Below are 24,610 nucleotides of genomic sequence, written 5' to 3' on the forward strand. Positions count from 1 at the left end.
TAGCAAACAATACACGTACATAGTACTTCAGCTCAGACTAATGTTTCTGCCTGAACGTCAAGGAACAGGGAGTATGTTTGAAAACGGTGACACTTCCTACAGGGCTGTGCTGATCTTTTCTTCCTCAGTGAAAAGGATATGTAAACGAGGTGTGACTGTGGAATAATTACGCTGATTCCTGAAGGACACCACGGTCACAGCAGTGGAAGGATGGAAGCAAACCCGGTGGTGTGGAGAGATCCTGCAGATGTTTAAATATTCTTAAAACAACCAAGTCATGAAGCAACTGTTGAGGACCTGCATGTGCTAAAGACGCTTTAGCAACCTGCGTTTTTCAGCGTCTCGTTATTGCAGGCTCCTCTGGAATTCTGATGTGCAGAAGTGGAAATAAAATGCTAACTATTTGTATTGCAGATTATTATTATTGTGCTGATAAGCTACAGGTATTGTAACATTATATTGTAACGCTGTTGTAACATTAACAGATGTAACAGCTGAAGAAGGTGCTGATGTGATATTATGACGGGATTACAGTGAATATCCTATTAGATAAACAACAAAATAAACCTCAATAGAAAAGCAGGTTCTCGAGATCTGGAATAAAAACAGAAAATGCTGAAAATACTCAGCAGCTCAGGCAGCATCTGTGGAGAGAGAGAAAAAGTTTAACTTTCCAGGTCTGTGACCTTTCATTAGAACTGGAAAAGGGTAGAGATGGGATAGGTTTTGAGCAAGGGGCAGGTGGGACAAGGACAAATGGTAGGTTTGTGACAAGGTGAAAGTAAGGAGAGACTGAGTGACAGAAGAGTTAGCCTTCCAGGGCCAAAGGAATGGTGATGGGGCAAGAAAAGAACAAAAAGGTGCTTACAGCAGGTGCTTAAAATAAAAGGAAAAACTGAAACATACAAAGAAAAGGAAACAAAATAGGAGGTGGGGGTTGGGGAGCAGATTACAGCCTGAAATTGTTGAACTCAATGTTGAGTCTGGAAGGCTGTAAAGTTCCCAATTAAAAGATGAGGCGCTGCTCCCCAAGCTTACATTGAGCCCCACTGGAAGAGTGCAGCAGAGCAAGGGCAGAGATGTCAGTGTGAGAACAAGGTGGAGGATTAAAATGGCAGGTCTTGACCAAGAAGCTTCTTTGCTTCTTTTCTTACCCCAAAATTCAAAACCTATGACACTAACTTTTCTCAGTTCTGATGACTTGAAAGATTGGCTCTGTTTCTCCCTCCACTGATGCTGTCTGACCTGCTGAGTGTTTCTAGCATTTTCTGTTTTTCTAACAAAATAACCCTAGTACAGAGTGACTGTAGATCATACTTTGTTAGAGCAATGCAATGAATGGTTCCAGCAGTTAGCATATGAGTCACTGGCTTAATCTCTCATTGACTAAAATAACTGAATGTTATCCTTCTTAATTTTAGGGGGAACTTGAAAAGCAACTCCTTCAAGCCAACCCCATTCTGGAAGCCTTTGGAAATGCAAAAACAGTAAAAAATGACAACTCATCCCGATTTGTGAGTATTTCATTTTTGGCTTTATGGTTTAGTTTGAGTTGAAATTCCCATGATTGTACACACCATACAGCAATAATGACAGACAGTGATAATGATGTTAGCTCACTTTGGAGCTGATTGAAGTTTCTAATACCCGATATCTTAGTAACATACCAAGAGAAAATAAATCCACCACAAAATTCAAAACATCTGGAAAAGGGCCGTTTGTGGTGTGGTGATTTATTACATTCTCATGAAGTGTCTGTGTGTATCAGTCAGTTCAACAATACTTCCAAAATTTGAACACTGAGCTATAACATAGCAATTATTTGTATAGCAGAATGGAAACAGTATTAGTCCTTTACCAGTTTGTTGAACTGCCCCAAAGAATTGGCACAATAGTCTGTAGTGAAACCTAGTTTTTCAGAGACATTCTGCAACTTACTTGTAAAGTCCTTTCAAACTTTGTATCTGATTCAAGAAGATATTTCGTAATGATGACCAAAGAAAGGACACAGTTTAACGTTTGCACATGATAAATCTTGCCTCCATGCCAAAACTTAATTGACCACCACAGGCATAAAGGATCTACAGTTTGCGGATAAATGTTGTGTTGTTGCCCATTCTGCACCAGATTTGCAAGCCACTCTCGATCTCTTCAATTCCGCGTACAATATATCATCTGAGCCTTCCAGCAAAAGCAACGACATCAATCACTAGTAACCCTGAGATATGATTTGGTAACATTTTGGTAATATCGCAAAGAGTCTTCTCCATGGATTGCTGCCTTGAGGTGGTGGTGAGGCTATCCATGGCAGCAAGGTCAAGGGGGAGGTGCCAGACAAAGCGCACTCCGAAAAAGTTACCAAAGACAGAACAGGCAAAGGAAGACTGTGCATCTCACTGGCTGCAAAGGTGGAAGAAGTTGTGAACAACACCAGGAACCACTCATTGCATTCTTCGATCCGAACAATGCATTTGGCTGAGTAAATTTCAAATGTCCTCCAAAGATTTGGATGTCCAAAAAAATCCTCATCACAATCCTGAAATTGCTTTATAACTGCAACTGTCATGAATGAGAGGATCTGAAACAAACGTCTTCAAAATCTGGACTGGGGTTAAGCAAGGCTGTGTGATAGCCCCCGTACAATTTACAATCGACCTGACAATGGCTATTCACCTCATCAAAGATTAACTGCCCTCTGGTGTCAGTATTAAATACCGGCTCGATGGAAAACTCTGGGCAGAATTTCACCCATGTTGGGCAGGCTCGGCGGGGGGCGAGATGAGGGAGTGCGAGCTGAGTGAGCATGCGCGTGAGTGAGCGCTTCATAATCTCCCTGAGGACAGAGCTGCCTCAGGGAGATGAAGAGATATGAAAAAAAAAAAATTTTAAATAAAAGCGTAATGAAACATGTCCCTTCATGTGACTCAGTCAGGGCAGGGACATGTTATTCATGAAAAATTGAAGTTTTTATTTTATTTTTATTTGCTTTTGGAAACCTCATCCCGGCCGTGGATGACCGTCCAAAAAAGTACAAAGGTCGCTTGGCCTTCTCGCCAGCTCACCAACCATAAGGCTGGACAGGCAGCAACAAGTTTCTTTTAATTAACTTTTTAATAACCGATGTCTTTCAATTAACTTTTTAATGGCCTTAATAGGCCTTTTAATTGTCAGTGAGCGCCCTGCCAACTCCGGTGCGGAGGTAGATTGTAAATTGTATGTGGGCTATCACGATCTACAATATTCCCATCACCATTCCGGTATGTTCTGTCCCAACGCACCGTGGACCATAGCATAGTGTGGTGTATTTTTTTAAAGAGTTTTCCATTCAGCCTTGCACCAAATGTGGGTGACATGATGTATTCCACACTGTCCCCAATGTGTGTGGCATGGTGCATTTTACCTATGTGGCAAGTTCATGTCCCTAAGTCTGCTGGAAAAGTTTAGTGTCACCACATGGAACACAATCAGCACAAAACATGATACATATCCATGGAAAGAAAGCAGTCGGCATTTATGGTGGGAAGGTCAATCTGTCAGGGAAAACGTCCTGGAAATTCAAACCACTTACAAAATGTAAGGTAGCATTGATGAATGTCACACACCATGCACTCAGAATCCATTTTATACTCTCTAGCCTCAGTTGGTTTATCCTATGTGCTTATGGTTTTTGCCATTTCTGCAGTTTCAGTAATATTTGTTTGCTACAACTTTGCTGATGTGTTTTGTGCTGGGAGATGAAAAGGGAGATAGATCTGCTGGTGGTGTCCTCGAAATGTCACGTCACCTCACACAACATTTATTCCACTGAGCTGGCAAAAGGCACCACCGACACACTGTAGAAACAACAGCAGCAACAGGAAAGGAGATGCTACGTCAAGTTAATTCAGCTTATGGAACCACTCCAACATGTGCAGTCTCCACACACTCCACCAAACTCCCTCCCACCAGTCGAGGAGGGAAAGATATGATGGAATTTTACCTCCAGATAACCATTTGTGATGTTGCATAGGATGGAACATTCTGACCAGCAATGCTGGAATGTGCATTTATCATTAAAAAAAACTAAAATTTATCATCAAAATGAAAGCTACTTCTGTGCAGCTGTGAACTTTGCAAAATTGTGGCAGATGTGAATTCCTATTATCTCTGCTTCATCGCAGTGCTCAGGTGATTGTATTCTGATCATATCTAAGGAACCTGCTCAAACTGACCTCACGTAATCTGAAATACCAGGCTCTGTGTAAACAAGATAGCAAATAAACAGCAAAAAGTGCTAGTGACGCTGTTAGCCACTTTGTTTAATCACTTCATGGACAGTGACTGCACACAAATAAGTCCTGATCATTTTTATCCCATTTTCCACAGGGAAAATTCATCCGGATCAATTTTGATGTCACTGGCTATATTGTTGGAGCAAACATCGACACTTGTATCCTTTTAAATGGTTGTTAAAGAGAGCAGATTTAGAATTTGAACTAAAAAGACATAATAAAGGCACACTGGCCCATTGCAAGTGCCCACAAGGAGGTAACCACCACCTGAAATCACCACCAGAGACAAACTCACTGTGAACTTGACTTCTAGCATGAAAAGAGCAGAAAATTAATAAACCAACATCTCCTGTTCCCACTGGGAGTTTTGATACTAATAGTTTCAGTGATATTTCCACTTTACCTCCTTTGAATACATAGGAACAGGAATAGGCCATTCAGCCCTTTTGAGGCTGCTCCACCACTCAATAAGATCATGGCTGACCTGTGTCCTAACTTCATATAAAACAGAAATCACTAACAGGAACATGGTAATGTGAGTTTAGCTCCCACGGTTCACTAATGGGCCAGTTGGACTATAAACTGGAGGACCGAGACACCATTGTGTTTATATCAACTTTGCACAGTGGTTAAAGGAACATTTTAAAAATAGACGAGAGTTTTTCCATAACAAGATCTAATCGTGGCTTCTCAGTATCAAAGTGACAGCACGTTCTTCTCGAGGTTATCTGGATCCGCACCTTGTCATACACAAATTGTTTGACCTGCAGTGTATGGGGAATACAGACCAGACTAAGAAATTCAGTGTTTAAGTATAGATTTTGAGCTGCAAAATGAAATAAGCTTTTCCGATCCTTAAAGTCCTTAATCTCTACTTTCAAAACAGTACTATCACATAACGGCTTGTTAAAAGACTGTTAATGATAATCAATGTCTTTTTTGCTCAGGTGGATTGAGTATGCTCATGGGGTCCATCAGTACCCAGCTGAGTTGGATTCTATTCTCTTTAGTGCGGGCCAAGATGTTATTGCTGAGCTGAACTCTATACCTGTTACTCTCCGGCATCAATACAGGAAGCGGAGGGATGAAAGTGAGTGAAGACAGCACGACAGCTAACAGTTACTCCCATCAATTACCCTGGGCCTGTGTCTGTACTCTGGGTCCACCTACCGGTTGCTATCAAAGGAATAATGCATTATGGCTGGTCCACATTCTAAATGAAGAGCTGCAGGGGCAGAATGCAAAGGAAAGCCATAGCTTCATTTACTTTAAGCATCGTAGCAGCTATGCTGCTTTTTATTCCACTGTTCTGTTCAACAAGATCACTGAGGGGCTCTTGACCACATCCGCTACGTTATAAATCTTTGTACTGGTCAATCCTTTCACTTGTAACCCCAAAGACATCTGCCAGCTGGTGAAGATCCTTAACATTCAGAGATTGAATCACATTGACACACAACTCCATTCAGGACTAGTCTCAGATTTCATGACATTTGTAAAGTAAAAGGGCTTTAACCACCCCCGCCAACACTACCCCCCCTCACCCTAATGTACAGATAGTACCTGACCACAATTTTGAGACAAAGGATGCTTCCCTGGGGGTAGTTTGCCATTTCTACATCCTGACCATCTCATCGTTGATAGAGACATCGGCAGTCCTGTTATAATTAGGAGGCACCTAGGAATGAGAAGAATGCAGAATATCTGACTCCTTTGGATGAGGCCTCACCATTAACACAATAACAATAACACAATAAGTTCAGCCCCACCTTCAGCTGAACCCTGAGCTCTGGCATATTACTGTTGGCCTGGGAACAACAACAGTGTCTGGAATATGCACATGTCTATCTTAGCAGTGACAATGATGAGTGTGCGGTACTATCACTGTTGTTGTTACAGACCTGGCAGCTTTTATATGTCATTAAATACCTCAAAAGTGTCATGTTCCTTGGGAAATGTAGTACGGGCTGGTGACTATAAAGTTCATTAACATCCTGGGGCCAGAGGAAGCCTTCCACATTTACCTGCTAGCAAACCTAATGCATCAGTATCCATCCCAAGAGCTTCTTAAGGTGTTCTTGACCCAACATCTCAGGGTCAGAGATATATTCCATTATTCTGTTGAGTTTGGTAGAAGCAGCAGTTGCATAGAAACCTCCTTCCCAGGCTTGTTGTGAGGGTGTGACACTGCTCTCAACGTTACTGAACCTTTATGAAGATTCCTCTAAAGGCACCCATTCACCAATAGTGCTCTGAGATTCATTCCCTATTGCTCTATGGGTAACATGACCTCCGTGCTTTTGGCTCACCTAGGGGAGCGAGAAAGTGTCTGCTCTTCCTCTTTTGAGTTACACTTGACAACCCTTCATCTGTGAAGAGAGTAATTGGGAGAATCCAATAATGGGCAAATTCATATTATTGCAATATTATGGTAATTCAGGTTGCGTAAATATCTTACTACAGTACTTAGAGTTATAGAGTCGTTGCAACACAGAAGGAGACCCTCTAGCCCATGCCAGCTCTCTGTTGAGCAATCTAGTCGGTCCCAACCCCCACTCTATCCCCATAGCCTAGGTTATTTCCTTCAAGTGTCTATCCAATTCCTTTTGAAATCATTGACTTCTACCACATTCATAGATAGTGGTCTCCAGGTCATTGCCACTCACTACATAAAAAAGGTTTTTCCTTAGATTCTCCCTGTATCTCTTACCCAAAACCTTAAATCTGTGTCCCTTAGTCCTTGTACAATAAGCCAATGGGAACAGTTTTTCTTGGTCTATCTTATCTAAACACGTCATAATCTTGTACATCTCTATGAGCTCTATCCCCAACCTCCTTTGCTCCAAGAATAACAACCCTTCAGTTTTTCCACCCTAACCTTGTAGCTAAATTTCCTCATCCCTGGTAGAGGGAGATGGTGGTATAGTGGTAATGTCACTACTAGACTAGTAATCCAAGAGGCCCAGATGAATGCCCTAGGGTCACAGGTTCAAATCTCACTGTGGCAGCTGGTGGAATTTAAAATCAATCTGGAATATAAAGTTATTCTCAGTGATGGTGACCATGAAACCATTGTTGATTGTCATAAAACAAAACCATCTGGTTCACTAATGTCCTTTAGGGAATGAAATTTGTCATCCTTACCTGTCTGGTCTACATGTGACTCCAGACCCAGAGAAATATGGTTGACTCTTGACTACCCCCTGAAATGGCCAAACAAGCCATTCAGTTCAAGGGCAATTAGGAATGGGCAACAAATGCTGGCCTCATCAATGATGCCAACATCCCATAAAAGAATAAAAAAAAAGGAAATTTTCTCAGCACCCTCTCAAGGTCCTTCCCATCCTTTCTAAAGTGCAGTGACCAGAACTGGACACAGTTTTCTAGTTGTGGCCTAACCAGAACTTTATTACAGGTTCAGTATAACTTCCCTGCTTTTGTACTCAATGCCTCTATTTATGAAGGTCAAGGTTCCAAGATCCCATATGCTTTGCTAACAACTCTGTCAGTATGTTCTGCCACCTTCAAAGATCTGTGTCCATGAACGCCCAAATCCTTTTGTTCCTGCACATTCTTGGGAACTCATTAAGGCTATATTGCTTCTCCCTATATCTTTAGCTAAAATACATCACATTTCTCTATATTAAATTCCGTCTGCCACTTGTCTGCCCATTCTGTTAATCTATCTATGTCTTGTTAGTACTACTGGTATTATTGACATCATCCTCACTGTTTCTACACACCTCCAAGTTTAGTATGATTGGTAAATTTTGAAATTTTATTTTTTAGTCCAAGATCCAAGTCATTCATATATATCAAAAAAGCAATGGTCCTTGCATTGACCTTTGGGGAGCACCAATATGTACCACCCTCCAGTCTGAAAAACAGCCACTTACCATGATTTGCTAGCCTCTGTCCTTAAGCCAATTTTTTATCCCAGCAGGTATTGACCCTCCTGTACCATGAGCCTCAATTTTGTTAACCAGCCTTTTGCGTGGTACTTTGTCAAACACTTCCTTAAAATCCACATAGATAACATCCATTGCATTCCCTTCATCAACCATCTCAATTACTTCATCAAAAAATTTAATTAGATTCATCACGCACAATCTGTCCTGAGTGTTGTGATATTTGCACGGAAATACTACATTCAGCACATTGAAAAGGAAGGACTTGCTTTGATATCGCATTTTTCACAATGGACATGTTAAAGCACTATACAGCCAATGAAATACCTTTGAAGTGTAGTCACGCTGTAAGAAACACTGCAGGCAATTGTGCACAGCAAGATCCCACAAATTCCAACGTGATAATGGCCACGTGATCTGTTTTTGTGATATCGATTGCGTGATTAATATTGGCCAGGCCACCAGTGATAACTCCCCTGCCTTCATTGAAATAGTGTCACCCACCCAAACATGCAAATGAGGTCTGGGTTTAACATCTCATCTAAAAATGGCACCCCTGACAGTGCAGCATTCCCTCTGTACTGCACTCGATTTTTGTGGTCAAGTCCTGGAGTGAGCCTGGTACCCAGAACCTTGTGACTCAAGAGGCAAAAGTGCCACCAACTGAGACGCAATGGACACTGTAGCACCATTGCACATACGTAAACACACAAATGGCCATGGACTAACTGCCTCCAGAGTCTCCCAGAGCAACATGGTCAGAATTTTACACTCCCCCGCCAGGGGGGCGGGGTTTGTAGACCCAGGGTGGCTGTAAAATTCTTCAGATGGCCTTCCCACTGGGCTGGCACCTGCCCCGACTCTCTGCAATTTTATGGTGGGACATGCGAGGCCTAGGCCAGCCCGCCAGCCCTGGTCCTAACTGAGGCCCTTAAGTGGCCAATTAATGACCATTTAAGGACCATTTCCCACCCAACTTAAATTTTCAAGCTAGTGGGAGGATTTCAGGGGTAGGGGACATGCCCAAAACATGGTCCTGCTCAGGCCTCAGGCTGGAAGGGGGTGGTGCCTCCATCAACAACTTCCTTCAAACATCAGGCATGCCCCCCACCCCCCCAAAATGTCTGGCCGCTGTGGGTTCTCCCGTCCCCACCCTCCAGCCTCTCCACCAACACCCCACCCCTCCACCCCAAAGACCTCACCTCCCCTTCCCGCCCTGAGACCTCCCGATACTTACCTGGTCCTGGATTCTGGGACCTAGACTCTGGGGTCTGCTTGCAGTCCCATTCCTGTCCACTGCAGCTTCTGGCACTGTTGGGACTAGAGAGCTGCTGGCCAATCAGATTGATTCCTCCAATCAGCTGAGGGGCAGAGGTCCCAGTTCCACCTCCTTGGAGTGTTAAATGGCCTTGGGGCAGCCAGCATTGGCAGTGATGTGTTCGCTGCCAACCCCGGCCCATATTTTTCTCTCAGAAATTTCTGTCTCCTTGACAACCTGTCGTCCTGATCTTGTACAATAAAATGGCCACGAATATGCAAAAAGGAGGGTTCGAAAATAAATGTCAACAAAGGAACCGACACCCAGTGAATGAATCTGACTCGTCTTTCAGATTTACAAGGCAGCATGCACCATTCGCCATCTTTGTGCCAAAGTATACACCAGGCGTACCCATTCATAGCACCCTTTCATATGAATGAGAGGAGGCGCACAAATGCCTTGCCAATTGAATGCATTCTTGCTCATTTGCTGAGACATGCCTGGCTTTGTTTCACAGTGTGTGCACTTTCATTTATGAAATGCTTCTAAATGACTGTGGGGTTGGATTTCCCCCATGGATCAAAGTCCGTTCTATTTGTACAGCAATACTGTAAACTGCGCGCTCTATGAAGCAGATGCCCTAAGCTTTGTACCTGATTCTCCAATCTGTACTTTCATCAAGCACAGCAAAATGTAACTCGATACGGTATATACACACACAAAACATTGTGAGAGGAATCGTGATGTTATATGATCATCGTTTCTAAAGCAAAACAATAACAATTCCATGCACTATAGAGGTCATTTCATGGGGCAAGTCAAAAATAAACCAATCCTCCAGTGTAACCCTGAGCGATTTGATAGAAAACTTCTGTGCACAAGAAACATGTGTGACCCTGCAAAAACTGTCATAAAGATTCTGGCTTCTGGTCAATTTTTGAGAACTCTATTTAACTTTCTTTCTCCAGGAAAAGGCTTTATAAAGATGAGAAAAACAGACTGGAGTGAAAGAACACAACACTATGGTTAACTGTGGGGAAAGTGATTCCTATTCTATTGGTGAAAGGCTCTTACATTGGGGTTACAGCCCAGAATCAGACTCCGTGTGAACCCGGGGGGGTGTGCATGACAGACTAAAGTAGATAGACCCAGGCAAAAGCGATATAAACTTTATCACCTTTAATGTTACTCGGGGGTGGGTACCAGGGTTAGCAACAGATTTGCTTGCTGAGACCTGGGCAGATTTTAACGCCTGAAGAACTCGTTTTCATAAGTAGGCCAGGATGAACCAAGCAGGAATCCCTGTCCGGCTGCTGGGCGGCAATGAGAATTCAGGGGGCAAAGGTGAGCCACCAGGAACCCATCCGGATGGTCGCTAGCACCAGGTAAGTCCATTGGAAGGCTCTGGCTAGCTTGAGGTGGGGTGCACCAAGATGTCCTTGTGCGGCTCAGAGGAGCACACTTCTGGTCCACAAAGAAACTTAAAAATTGATTCTAAACTTAGGCCGAACCAGATGGCTCACAATCTTGACATGCTGTTTGACCCCGAAATGGATTTTGGTCCTATATCCCTTCCATTCGAAATGCTGCTGTCTACCACCTCCACATCATCACTTGATTCTACATTGCAACAGCCCATCAGCTGCTAAAGCCCTCCTCAATCCTCAATGCCTCTACTACCTCTAGACTCAACTACCTCAGAACCCTCCTGGCTGGCCTTCCATCTTCTACCTTCTAAGCTCCTGCTGCCTGTAACCTAGCCTGTGTTAAGTTCCATTCACTGTCATCTTACCGATTTGCTCCATGTTCCCAACACATTAAATTTAAAATTCCCATCCTGACCTTTAAATCACTCCATGACCTTCTTTCCTATCTCGAATTTTATTCATCTCAACTCTCCATTCTTTTTACTCTGGCCTCTTGCCCATCCTGCCTCTCACTTTGTCCCACCACCGACAGCCAAGCTTTCAGCCACCTCGGCCCAGTCTCTGGAAGTCCCTCTGGCTCCCCACCTCCTTCGCCCCCTTAAAACATCTCTGTTTACACCACTTAATATCTTATTCCTTGGATTGATGCCTTTTGTCCTCTATGCCTCTATGAAGTAATTTGGGATATCTTTTTAGTCAGTGGGGGAGATACGGCACCCATGAAATCCCACCTCTTGTCTGTAGATAATATCACAGGACAAGGTGTAATTGGCATTCCCTGACTAGAGCATCGTGTAATTCACATTCATCCCCTGCTACTACAACCAGATCCCACCCTACACCCACCCCCCCAACACTGATTGTGGCCAGTGCCTCCAGTAACTGATGGGGATCATTCCCAAAGGTTCCTTGGCTGTGGTTTCCTGCAGCAAATTAAGCTGTTAATTCAAGGGATGTGGGCATCGCTGGCAAGACCAGCATTTGTTGTCCATTCCTAATTGCCCATGAACTGAGTGGCTTGCTAGGCCATTTCAGAGGGCAGTTAACAGTCAACCACATTGGTGTGGGTCAGGACTCATGCAGGCCAGACCAGGTAAGGACAGCAGATTTCCTTCCCTGAACCAGATGAGTCTTCGTGACAATCGATCAGAGTGGAGGCAGAATTGAGATCCTCTATTTGAGAGTTACAAGTGTAGCTGAACTTTCATCTAGCTTTTACTAAATTAGTAAAGCAACAAATTGAAAAATCTATCCAATTGAAAATATGTAGTCTGGTGTTGTCATGACAGTAAATTCTGAAGCTCTAAAGCAATGTGAATTGAATTGCCGGCACTAAAGGCTTTATGGGGAAATATGCATATGAAGAGGTAAGAGCAGCAAAGAACACTGTTGTTTGCAGTTACAGGTTAACTTTCAAAAATGTTTCACATTTCGTTTGCTTCATCTAAGTGATCATTTTCCTTTGCTAAGAATTACTGCTACAAAATAAGAGTATCTAATAGCTAGCCAAAAATGAATTTGTTAACTTAACTGGAATAAATAGATTTGCTTGAAAAATCACGTGCTATTCGGCAAGCCCCAGAAGAAAGGACATTCCATATTTTCTATTACCTTCTTGCTGGAGCTGGAGTTAAAATGAAGGGTGAGTTGAGCTATTCTGTTTGTTTCAGGCCTCACTGTGCTCTTCGAGGAGCAGGAATGTTGACTAACTCTCTTGTTTGCAATTGGCAGAGGATCTGCTTCTGGAAGCGTTCTCCAGCTACAGGTTCTTGTCCAATGGCCATGTCCCCATCCCAGGACAGGACGATAAAGACTTGTTCGAAGAGACTTCAGAAGCCATGACTATTATGGGATTTTCAATTGAAGAACAAACATGTAAGAGTCATTTGGGTTTCAAGTTTTTTTTAATTTATTCATGGGTTGTGGGCTTCGCTGGCTGGGCCCAGCATTTATTGCCCATCCCTAGTTGCCCTTGAGAAGGTGGTGGTGAGCTGCCTTCTTGAACCGCTGCAGCCCATGTGGTGTAGGTGCACCCACAGTGCTGTTAGATTTTCTGAATTCAGCTGAATGCTAATGGGTAAAATGTCGACGTCAAACATATTAAATAAGCTTGAAATTACTAGGAATTCCAAGGATGCAGGATACAAAGTGGGCCTGACTGCCCATAGGGGTGTTCCTGGTTGTCCCCCACCCATCCCAGCCCCCCAGCCATTACCATTGGAAACAAGGATAACCGGCATGGAGTTTCAAGACAATAACCTTTAATTACCTCAGGGTTGCCTCTTTACAGAGTAATGGGCATTTCTCGGATTGTACTGCACTCTTAATCCTAAATTAATACTAATTAAACAGCTTTTCTAGGAGGCCGTTTGGCTCAGTTGGTTAGCGAGTGGTTCAGAATAATGTCAGCTGTGTGGGTTTGATTCCTGCTCTAGCTGAGGTAGACTTGGAACCTGCCTCCTTGCCCTGCCCATGGAGCCATGGAAAAATTATAGCACAGGGAGAAGCCATTCAGCCCATCGTCTCTGTGCCAGCTGAAAAAAAACTAGCCGCCCATTTTAATCCCATTTTCCAGCCCCCAGTCCGTAGCCTTGCAGGTTACAGCACTTCAGGTGCAGACTCAGGTGCCTTTTAAATGAGTTGAGGGTTTCTGCCTCCACCACCAAACCAGGCAGTGAATTCCAGACACCCACCACCCTCTGGGTGAAGAAGCTTTTCCTCATGTCCCGTCTAATCCTCCTACTAATCACCTTAGATCTGTGTCCCCTGATAATTGACCCCTCTGCCGTGATTTATCTACCTTCAAGGATGTCAGTCTCTCCAGTACATCCTCTCTCACTATGTTTATTGTATCTAATATTTCATATTCCTCCTTTAACGAGAATGTCTGCTTCATCCCTCTCCTTAGTGAAGACAGAGACAAAGTACTCATTGAGAACCCTGCCCACACCTTCTACATGAGCCCACAAGTTGCCTTGTACATCTCTGATAGCCCTTACCCTTTCCTTAGTTATTCTCTTACTCTGGATGTACCAGTAAAACATCTTTGTGTTTTATTTGATTTTTTCATATCCTCCCTTTGCTTTCTTAATTACCTTTTTTACTTCACCCCTGGTACTTTCTATACTCCTCTAGGCTGCCTATAGTATAGAGTTTTTTGTGATCGTCACAAGCTTTCTTTTTCTGCTTTATCTTACCTTGAATGCTTCTAGATATCCAGAGGGCTCTAGATTTGACAGTACCGCCCTTTTTCTTTGTGGGGACATGTCTACACTGTGCCTGTAGAATCTTGCTTATGAATACTTCCCATTGGTCTGTTACTGATTTCCCTTCAAGTAGCTGTATCTGATCCACTTTCACCGGATCACCTCTCAGCGTCATAAAATTTATCTTTCCCCAATTTAGAACTTTGACTCCTGTTCTATCTTTGTTGTTTTCCACAATAATGCTAAATCTAACTATAATATGGTTACTATCTCCAAAATGTTCCCCCACTGCTACTTCATCTACTTGCCCTGCTTCAGTTCCTAAGACTAAATCTAGAATTGCACCCCCTCTCGTTGGGCTTGTTACGTGTTGGCTAAAAGAGTTCTCTTGAATGCAGTTCAAGAATTTTGTGCCCCCTGTGCCCTTCACATTGTTCGTTTACTAGTTGATTTTGGGGTAGTTGAAGTCCCTAACTATTATTGCCCTATCATTTTTGCACTCAGAAATTTGCCAACAAAATTGCTCTTCTATCTCCCTCTCACTATTCAGAGTCTATAGTACACTCCTAGCAATGTGGCTGCCCCTTTTTATATCTGAGCTCAACCCACATGGCCTCATCTGATGATTCATTTAGTATATCATCCCTCCCCACAGCTGTAATTGATTCTTTAACCAATGATGCTACACCTCTGCCTTTTTTATCCCCTTACCTATCCTGCCTGAAAACTCTGTATCCAGGGATGTTGAGCTGCCATATATGCCCTTCTTCAAGCCAAGTTTCTGTTATAGCAGTGATATCATGCCGCCACGTATCTATCTGTGCCCTCAGCTCATCAGTTTTATTTGCTAGACTCCTTGCATTTAAATAAATAACTTTTAACGTTGCCAAATTCCTGTGCTTTGTTTCTTCTGGGTTTCAGAGTCACGATAATTTTCTGTCTCCCGCTCCCTGCTCTGAATTTGTCCTACCTGAGTCTGCCTCAGGTTCCCATCTACCTGTCAATCTAGTTTAAACCCTCCCCAGCAACACTGGCAAACCTCCCTGCTAGGACATTCATCCCGGTCCTATTCAGGTGTAGACAATCCGGCTTGTACAGATCCCACCTTCCCCAGAACTGGTTCCAGTGCCCCAGAAACCTGAAGCCCTCCCTCCTGCATCGTCTCTCCAGCCACACATTCATCTGGTATATTCTCCTATTTCTATACTTACTCCCGTGTGGCCTTGGGAGTAATCCCGAGATTACTACCTTTGGGGTCCTACTTACTAATCTCTTTCCTAACTCCCTGAACTCAGCCTGCAGGATCCCATTGCTTATTCTACCTATATCGTTGGTACCAATGTGAACCACGACCTCTGACTGTGCACCCCCATCCTCCAGAATGGTCAAAAGCTGCTCAGTGATATCCCAGACCCTTGCACCAGGAGTCACATCTGCGACCACGGAAATGCCTGTCTGTTCCCCTAACTATCGAATCCCTGACCACCATTGCTCTCCTGTCTTTTCTCCTCCCTCTCTGCACAGCTGAACCATCCATGATGCTCTGGTCATAAACCTCGCAGCTCTCTCCAGAGAGACCCTCTCCCCAGTGGTACTCAGAACTGAGTATCTGTTAGAAAGTGGGATGTCCTCATGGGTCTGTTGCACTACCTGCCTTGCCTTTCTTGTCTGTCTGACGGCCACCCAGTCCATCTCTACTTGCTCTTTCTTAAGCTGCAGGATGACTACCTTCTGGAACGTGCTATCCACATAGCTCTCACCCTCGTAAATGCTCCTCAGTGAGACCAGCTGCTCTTCGAGTTCCAAGATACAGCGTTTGAGTTTTTCCATTTGGTGGATCTTTCTGCACATGTAGTTGTCCAGGACATGGGTAGCATCCTGGGGTTCCCACGTGGAACAGGATGCGCACTCGACGGGAATGAGCAGCCCTGCCATGCCTTGAATTATTTACCTACTGCACCGAAATTGGAATTTAAGTAAACACAATAAAATGTTAATTAACTCCTCGCACCAGTTATTTTTTAAATCCCCGACTCTCACTGGAACTTTTGCTTTGTCCTCGGGCCAGTTTATTTCAAATCCCCGATAGCAAAATTTAATTTGCCATCCGTAGCCCTTTTATTCTTCTTGTATTTACCGCTTTAAATGTGTTGCCACTTTAAGGTAGTCAGGCTCAGTTGCTAGGGCACAGTTGACTTCCCTCTGTCTCTTTTTCCGAGTTCTTGTTGCTGGACTTTACAGGTGTTGTTCTTTGCAACAAATGCACCAATGCAGGTCCCAAGCTGTGGGCTCGGAAACTTGGTTATGCCTCTGCCTTCGTTTGCCTGAGAGTGTAAACCACCGCTGACTAAACCTGCCAAGAAAACAGCTGAGGATAAAACATCAGCAGACAATAAGCCAACATCCTGCCTTTGGGCAGAGCACACACAAAGGAAGGAAACAGATTCTCTAAGGGATCCACATGACATAAATCATTCAGCCAAGTGTTAAAATCAACTCCCATTTACCTAGCAAAAATGTCCTGAGCTCTTCATAGACACAATAATCATACAAAAAAAATGGCTGGCAAGCCAAACTTGAAGATGTTAGGAAAAGTGACCAGAAGCTTGGTGAAGGAACAAGACTTTAAGGGGGCACCTTGGAGGAGGAAGTGGAAAGATGAAAAGGTTTAAGGAGGGAATCCCAATACGTGCAGCCGAGGCAGGAGACGGAAGAATCATCAATCAAGGGGCAAAGGGAGGGTTTGGTGCACAAGAGGCCAGAATTGGAGGAACGGTGATTTTTGGGACACTTGTAGGGCCGAAGGAAGTTGCAAAGAAGGGAGAGGGGCGAGGTCAAGGAGGAATTTTGGGTGGCTGTGAGCCAATGTATCTCAGCAAGGACCAGAGGAGCAGATGTCCCAGGTTTAAGATTCCCAGTCTGTGCTAAGTTTGCTGCTTTCAGCTAAGACAGCAAGAACCTTACAATTCACCTCCAGTTCCTAGGGTTAGGCAAAGGAACCATTAGCCCAGGTTTCCTGCTCCTGATCACTGCCCGTTGACACCTACTGGATAATAAGTATACTTGGATAAAAGCAAAATACTGCAGATAATGGAAATTTGAAATAAAAACAGAAAATGCTGGAAAACCTCAGCAGGTCTGGCAACATCTGAGGAGAGAGGAACAGAGTTAACATTTCGAGTCTGTGTGACTCTCCTTCATTTGGATGTTGGGTGATGACCTTGCCTGCAATGCACTCCGTGCTGGAATATCCTGTTAACTAGGCTTGCAAGTGAAGGATAGCTACTTAGGTTAGATGCCAGAGGGTTCCTGGCATCTATAGTACTGTCAAGTAATGGCTTCGGGAGAAGGTTTTGTGTATTGTATGTGAAAATGAATGTATAATTTACTTCACCAAAACCCCAGTGTTTTTATACATTTGGTAGTTCATACAGGGTTCATGGCAATCTGCAATATCTTTGCTTTTTTTATTTTTTCACGGGATGTGGCTGGGTGGGGGCATTTATTGCCCATCCCTAATTGCCCTTGAGAAGGTAGTGGTGAGCTGCAGTCCATGTGGTGTAGGTACACCCACAGTGCTGTTAGGGAGGGAGTTCCAGGATTTTGACCCAGCAACAGTGAAGGAAAGGCGATATATTTCCAAGTCAGGATGGTGAGTTACTTGGAGGGGAACTTCCAGGTGGCGGTGTTCCCATCTATCTGCTGCCCTTGTCCTTCTAGATGGTAGTGGTCGTGGGTTTGGAAGGTGCTGTTGAAGGAGTCTTGGTGAGTTGCCGTGGTGCATCTTGTAGATGGTGCACACTGCTGGCATTGTGCATCAGTGGTGGAGGGAGTGAATGTTGAAGGTGGTGGATGGGGTGCCCATCAAGCCGGCTGCTTTGTCCTGGAGGGTGTTGAACTTCTTAAGTGTTGTTGGAGCTGCACTCATTCAGACAGGTGGGGAGTATTCCATTACACTCCTGACTTGTGCTATGTAGATGGTGGACAGGCTTTGGGGAGTCAGGGGGTGAGTTACTTGCTGCAGAATTCCTAGCCTGTGACGTTCTCTTGTAGCCACAGTATTTATATGGCTGGTCCAGTTCAGTTTCAGGTCAATGGTAACGCCCTGGAGGTTGATAGTGGGGGATTCAGCGATGGTAATGCCATTGAATATCATGGGGCCAATGGTTAGATTCTCCCTTGTTGGAGTTGCTCATTGCCTGACACTCATGGGATGCCAATGTTATTTGTTGAAATGAGATGTTCGACTCTCATTTATTAAGCTACTCCCCAAAGACAGCCACAATGTACACGTGGTCACCGACTCAGACCCATCCACATTAACCCAATCAGCTGTTGTGAGACCAGTTGGACAGCAGCTTCTGCTTATTCCTCCGCTTAATAATCATGTCAAATTGAAAGTGCACGTCAAAAGTTATGAAAATCTGACAATTGCCACCATAAATAGTGGATTTGTGTCGTGCACTTCTCATATTGTGACATGGTTTCCAAGCAATCATTTATCTTGTGCTAAAATATCTTGGCACCATTACAGATAGATGGGCTGAGGTGTCTTGGTTATGAAGACTTGGAGGCCTCACTAAAAATGGGCTATTGGACTCTCCGCAAAGCACCAAAAGATCAGATCAGATGACTGCTCCCAGGCAAAATGTCCATAAATGGTGTTTGATAGTAAGGAGAGTGTTACAGAGCCAATGGCAGCCAAAGTGCATCAACTTATCATTTGGTGAATAGTGTATTTGTCATCTTGGCACAGTAGATGGAAAGAATGCCAAAATGAAAATGAACGTACAAAGTTCTGGAGCAACCACAAGTCTAAATCTGCATTAGAAAACCTAAACGGGCACAAATTAAAAGTACCTTTTTGGTGATTCAAACTCATGCTGGAGGCTCTTCTGCAATAAATTACATGCAGATGCAGCATTTGTCGACAAGCCATAAATAACTTTCAACATTTCAATTCATCTGCAAGCAAATGTCAGATGGTTAAAACCTTGAGTTAAATCACTCAGGGATTGGACCCATGACCTTGTAAATGCTACAAGCTGTAAATCAAAAATAAAAGACACTTTATTATGTCCATGTTATGGGTTGAATGTTACATTTTTCTGGGATAAATCCAAGGATTCAGCACCCTTCCCCAATTAAGTCAGCACATCAGAATTGGACTTCTAAACAGTTCCTGCCTCACATTTAGAATGACAGAACCAGAATAATACAGGTCAAAGAATCCACAAGTACATTTCTAATCAGTATCAGCAGTGACTTTCTCGAAATTTGTTATCAGATCATGTTTTCAAAATGGGTCAAGCCATTCAGATTCATTATGCCAACAAATATCAATCTATAAAGGCAAATATAAATTCATTAAAAATTGACTTTCAGATAAAATTAGGTAAAGGGAACAGTAAAAGAATCTGTTCAGATCACTCACTCTCCAGATATCTGGAATTTCTCAAAGAGTGCCTAGTTAGGAATTACTTCTCAAAGAGGTCTTTGCTTCTGTGTCAGGACAAAACAAGACTCTGTCCATTACCATCATTCCCAGTAATTGTATTTTCTGTCTTGGCAGTGGTTTATAAAGCTTAAGTGATAGTGATGACTTTTTTTTATTAGAGTCTTATTTACATTTAAGAGCCGTGTGCATTCTTTTCCATTATAGGCAATGTAGAAAAGGCCTCTTTTCTGCAGATTTGTTTAAATTAGCATCGTGCTTGTGCATATTAAGCTTGCTGCTGTGAGCAGCCAAAACACAATTTGGAAGGGATGCTGCAGAAATAATTGCACTTCAAAACAAAGTGACAGGAAATTAATGGAATTGTTTATAATAGTGAGATGTAACCCAGCTAGTGCTGACATCTAAATCTTCTAATGTTCCCAGCTATACTGAAGATTGTTTCATCTGTGCTGCAGCTGGGTAATATTTCTTTCAAAAAGGAGAGAAACACTGACCAAGCCTCAATGCCAGACAACACAGGTATGTTTGTTTTTTACACCAATTCTTTTGGCCCATGAAATAAAGCTGAAACGACCGTGCCTATAACCAGCTCTGTGATCTCTTTGTGAAGTTGCACAGAAGGTGTGTCACCTGTTGGGTATGAACGTGACTGATTTCACCCGAGCCATCTTGACTCCCCGGATCAAAGTTGGACGCGATTATGTTCAGAAAGCCCAGACCAAAGAGCAGGTAAGAAGAATTTCCAAACCTTACATTGTAACATCTCGCATCATTCGTAATAGTTTGTCTAAAAAGCCTTATCATAATAATTGAACAAACAATTGTTTGTAGCCTAGAATTACATATAACAGTGCATTGAATTTCCAGCACAGAAACAGGCCACTCAGTCCAGTGGGTCAACGCCAGTGTTGATGCTCCTCCCACCCCTCTTCATCTCACTCTATCACTATATCTTTCCAAGATAAAAGCAAAATACTGCAGGTGCTGGAAATCTGAAATAAAACCAGAAAATGCTGGAAAAGCTCAGCAGGTCTGGCAGCATCTGTGGAGAGAGAAACAGAGTTAACGTTTCAAGTCCATATGACTCTTCTTCAGAGCTGAAGAGAAGTAGAAATGTGATGAATTTTATACTGTTTAAGAGGGGTTGGAGCAGGTGGAGCAAAATAGAAGGACAGGGATAGGGGGAGCACAGGCAAAATGTCTTTAACACCACCACTAGCACTCCCTTTGTCTCGTGTCCATGACATTTTTGTCAATCTCTCCTTTGCACCCAACTATTTCTGTCCTTCTATTTCACTCCACCTGCTCCACTGCCCCTTTAAACAGTATAAAATCCATCAGATTCCTACACTCTCTTTAGGTCTGAAGAAGAGTCATACGGACTCAAAACGTTAACTCTGTTTCTCTCTCCACAGATGCTGCCAGACCTGCTGAGTTTTTCCAGCATTTTCTATTTTTATTTTCCATTATTTTATTACTATATTTTTCTGTTCCTTTCTCCCTCATGTACTTATCTAACTTCCCCCAAATGTATTTAACACGTATCTCATATCAAAAGATGGCCCAAATACCATTCATTTAAGTTGCAATTTTATAATTCTAAACAGGATGGTTCTCTCAGTTAAGACTTGTATGATATCCCTTCAATCTCTAACATACCTTTTCATGTTTGTGAGAGGTGCATTTCTTTATGTATGTTGTGCTCCCTAAAACTGCCTTTTGTGCTGTGCAGGGACTGAGTTTAAGGGTTTCAGGAAACTCGAGCCTAAATACTTGCAGGGATGCTTCTGGTTTTCCTTAACTTTTACTCCAGATTTCCACAGTTATCCTGGAAGGTAGAATAGAGCTGTTCCTGGGTCTGCAGTAGCACTGGTCCATCACTGTACTTAAATGAGTGGAAGCAGGTGGTCTTGGCTTCCCCTTGTTTTCCTGATGTCTCAGGTAGGGGGCAGCCAGGTGCATGGGGCACCTCCCAAAGCTTGAACTGGTCTTAAGCTGAGAACTGCCTTCGACGAGGTAGTCAAGAGTGTCCAGCAGCTGCCTGAAGAGGACCCTGTGGTACATTTGCAATTTGCTCTTGATTATCTGCAGATCTTGGAAAGTCTAAGCTTTGGGTTTCCTGTCTCCTCTTGGAGAGACCCCAATGTTGACAGAACAAGCGAAACCTCCAGCTGTGCTTGAGTTTGTTTCCCCTTCTGCCAGTGCCAAGGGCAGCTGGGAGTGAACCTGCACCAGGGTTACACCCAGGCCAGGTTAATGATCCAGGACAGGAAACTTAGGCAATCTTGGGCTTAGACCAAATCTGCACGTTGTGACTTCCCTTGGTCTGCGTAGTGGCATCTAGGTTATTTAATTCACCCATATCTGTCTCTTGTCTATTTACAAAATAAACTACAAATCTCATGATTAGCAATATATTAAATTTAGCCTATGGTGTAGTGGAGGGAACTTTTGCTGTATTCTGGAAGAGATGACGGTGGGGGGATATCCTCAGCTCCTCAAGCAGGTCTAAAACATGTCTTTGCAGACACAGAAAGTTGTTCCTTTAGAAGGAAGCTCTCTGCTATTGATCAAGCTGCCTAGGACAAGGGTCTCTGTACTCTGTCTGATTTCCAAATCAAAAGTCCTGCTCTTTTGGCGACCAGTGGGCCAAGGTTGTTTTTATTTTAATAGTGGTTAGCTTAAAAACAATGCAGTAAACTATGGCAACAAGCTTTCAGAATTGTAGTAGTAATGGGTGGGGCAGAATGTCATGTTAATGAAACCTTCAGGATTGCATCCAAATTGGAATGACAGCCCTGATTGTTTATATATATATATAATATATATCTAAAATCTATATATACATACACACACAAAATAAATGATGCCAACATTTAATAATTTGAAACATGATAGAGCTATATTTCTGTCATGCTAACATCCATTCAAAATGATTTTTTGTACCTTTCTTTTGACAAATGGTTAATTTGATTATCACACCTGTGGTAAAGTGAGGTACCCTGTCCCTTTAAGAGAGTACAAGTGCATTGATCATGTGACAGCACTGATGAATCACTGTACAGTGCGGGCAACTAGGAACTGTACATCTAGTTCTGGAGGTTTCTGAGTGAGCACAAATGATCTGTGCTCTGCCCTATGTCTCAATAAACCATCATTGTTTATTCTTACATCAGTCTCTCCCTGTTATTGATTGTAAGCAGCAATTGATGAGAACATAGGAAGACGTGCAGTTAGAGTTTGGTTGGCCAACAAACTCATTTACCCAAGACATAAAAACGCCCATTTGCATGATAGGTGCGTTCTCTTGAGACTTCGTTCCAGGTGCTCAAACCGTGAATACTGAATAGATTAATATGGGAAGATGCTGGGAGAAACCTCCCTGAAGTGAGTCTGACCAGAGCGTCACACCATTCTCATGTCAAACATCAACAGAAAGTTGTCGCAGAAATTGATATACTGGCCGGGATTTCCCTGCCCCGTTGTGGTGGGACCCGCCGTTGGAGATTCAGTGGCCCAGCCAAAAGTCCATTGACTTTCAGTGGGACTGGACAATGCCAACATCAGGCAGGGCTGGAAACCCCTGCCCACTGCCTCATGTTGAAATATATATTCCTGACACGTGGCTGCTCTGTGCTTGAGAGTGTTCTCCAGCTCAGAGCACCGTGATAATGTATAATTATAAAAAACAAAAATGAAATAAATGTTTTGCAGCTCAATACGATTTGAAATTCATGACTATCGCTGAGTAAAGCCACATTAAAACAGATTCTTTTTAGTTTGATTGAGTTCCTAAATTTTACAGTTCTACATCTTGAATGTTGCGGAATGAAGAGACATGCTGTTGAAGCTTTTCGCCTTGTACTCACCAGGACAGACGCAAGAATTCCAAATTTCAAAGGGATCGACAATTTATACTGCATGAGAAAAGGGTGCTGATTGTTTGGCATGTTGACTCTGATTGGTCGAGGCATTGCCATGGAGAATCCACCAGGGAGCTATTGTCCCTCCTGCTTTTGTTTACTTCCAAAAAAAACTCAATACCTGGACATGTTCCTTTTGCCTGCAAAGGACAGGTCCCTGCATATGAATATATATAGCTTCTAGCAAGCATAAGTGAGCCGCATTGCAAGCCTGAATATATATAGCTTCTAGCAAGCATTAAGTGAGCCACATTGCAAGCCTGGCTGCTAATCTTAAATTGATTGTTAGTGTCTATTTAATTCTTCATCTGAAGTGTGACATTTTTAAAAGGCTAATAATTGTTTCTGTCACAGGCTGACTTTGCTGTGGAAGCTTTAGCCAAAGCAATGTATGAACGTCTGTTTCGTTGGTTGCTCATTCGTATCAACAAAGCTCTGGACAGGACCAAGAGACAAGGGGCCACGTTCCTCGGAATTCTTGATATTGCTGGCTTTGAGATATTTCAGGTATCCATTTTGTCAAGTGGACAGCTGTGTGATGAAATCTATATTTTTTTTGGGATGTTTTTGGTCTGTGTGTGTTTTAGGATTGGAACCGTAGTAATCTCACACCTGTGGGGAGTGACAGTTGGTTGGCTGGAGATTATAACAGTTAAGGAAGGGAACATAGCCAGCCTGGATGCATCAAATTCTGCCCAGGAACAGGGGCAGAACCTTGTTGGGAGATATTAATAGTTCACACAGTTCAGTTCAAGAAGTACAGTGAAAAGCAGCCGATTGGGAGCAGACACAGAGGAAGGTCGGCTCCTTGAAACTGAAGCTCCATGCTGTTAAGGGAGTTGGGGCTCAGAGAAGCCCAGGGAGGGTGGAGGGCAGGGGGTGTGCAGTGATAGCGTCGTGAAACTGGCTTTTAGTGCAAAGAAAAGCCCAGGAACAGTAGTGTTCTGCTCAGAGTTGCTAAAGAGCTGACATTGTAATGGCAATTAGATGCTGGGGTGCAGTCTTGGAAATCCAGTCGGACGCAGTCTCAGGAGAAGAGATTGAGCAAATGGGAGACAAACAGTCTTTGGGGCAGTCTGGGCTGGAGCAGCTGTCAAGGGAAATCAGAAACTATACCCTTGAAAAACAGGAGCTGAGATCCCTCATGGGGAAGATAGAG

At 43.2% G+C, this 24,610-nt stretch overlaps 1 protein-coding gene across 3 annotated transcripts in view; it reads left to right on the forward strand.

Moving 5' to 3' along the window:
- LOC121288264 (myosin-11-like) overlaps positions 1-24,610 on the forward strand; it is a 167,861-nt gene that overhangs the window by 92,631 nt on the left and 50,620 nt on the right. For all 3 annotated transcript variants that reach the window (XM_041206773.1, XM_041206771.1, XM_041206772.1), the window contains 7 exons: positions 1,422-1,514; positions 4,366-4,429; positions 12,408-12,506; positions 12,596-12,739; positions 19,952-20,047; positions 20,139-20,257; positions 23,806-23,958. In XM_041206773.1, coding sequence (XP_041062707.1) covers positions 1,422-1,514; positions 4,366-4,429; positions 12,408-12,506; positions 12,596-12,739; positions 19,952-20,047; positions 20,139-20,257; positions 23,806-23,958 — 768 coding nt within the window. The remainder of the gene's footprint in view (positions 1-1,421; positions 1,515-4,365; positions 4,430-12,407; positions 12,507-12,595; positions 12,740-19,951; positions 20,048-20,138; positions 20,258-23,805; positions 23,959-24,610) is intronic.

The sequence above is a fragment of the Carcharodon carcharias genome, chromosome 15 (genome assembly GCF_017639515.1).
Source record: "Carcharodon carcharias isolate sCarCar2 chromosome 15, sCarCar2.pri, whole genome shotgun sequence".
NCBI classification, from domain to species: Eukaryota; Metazoa; Chordata; class Chondrichthyes; order Lamniformes; family Lamnidae; genus Carcharodon; species Carcharodon carcharias.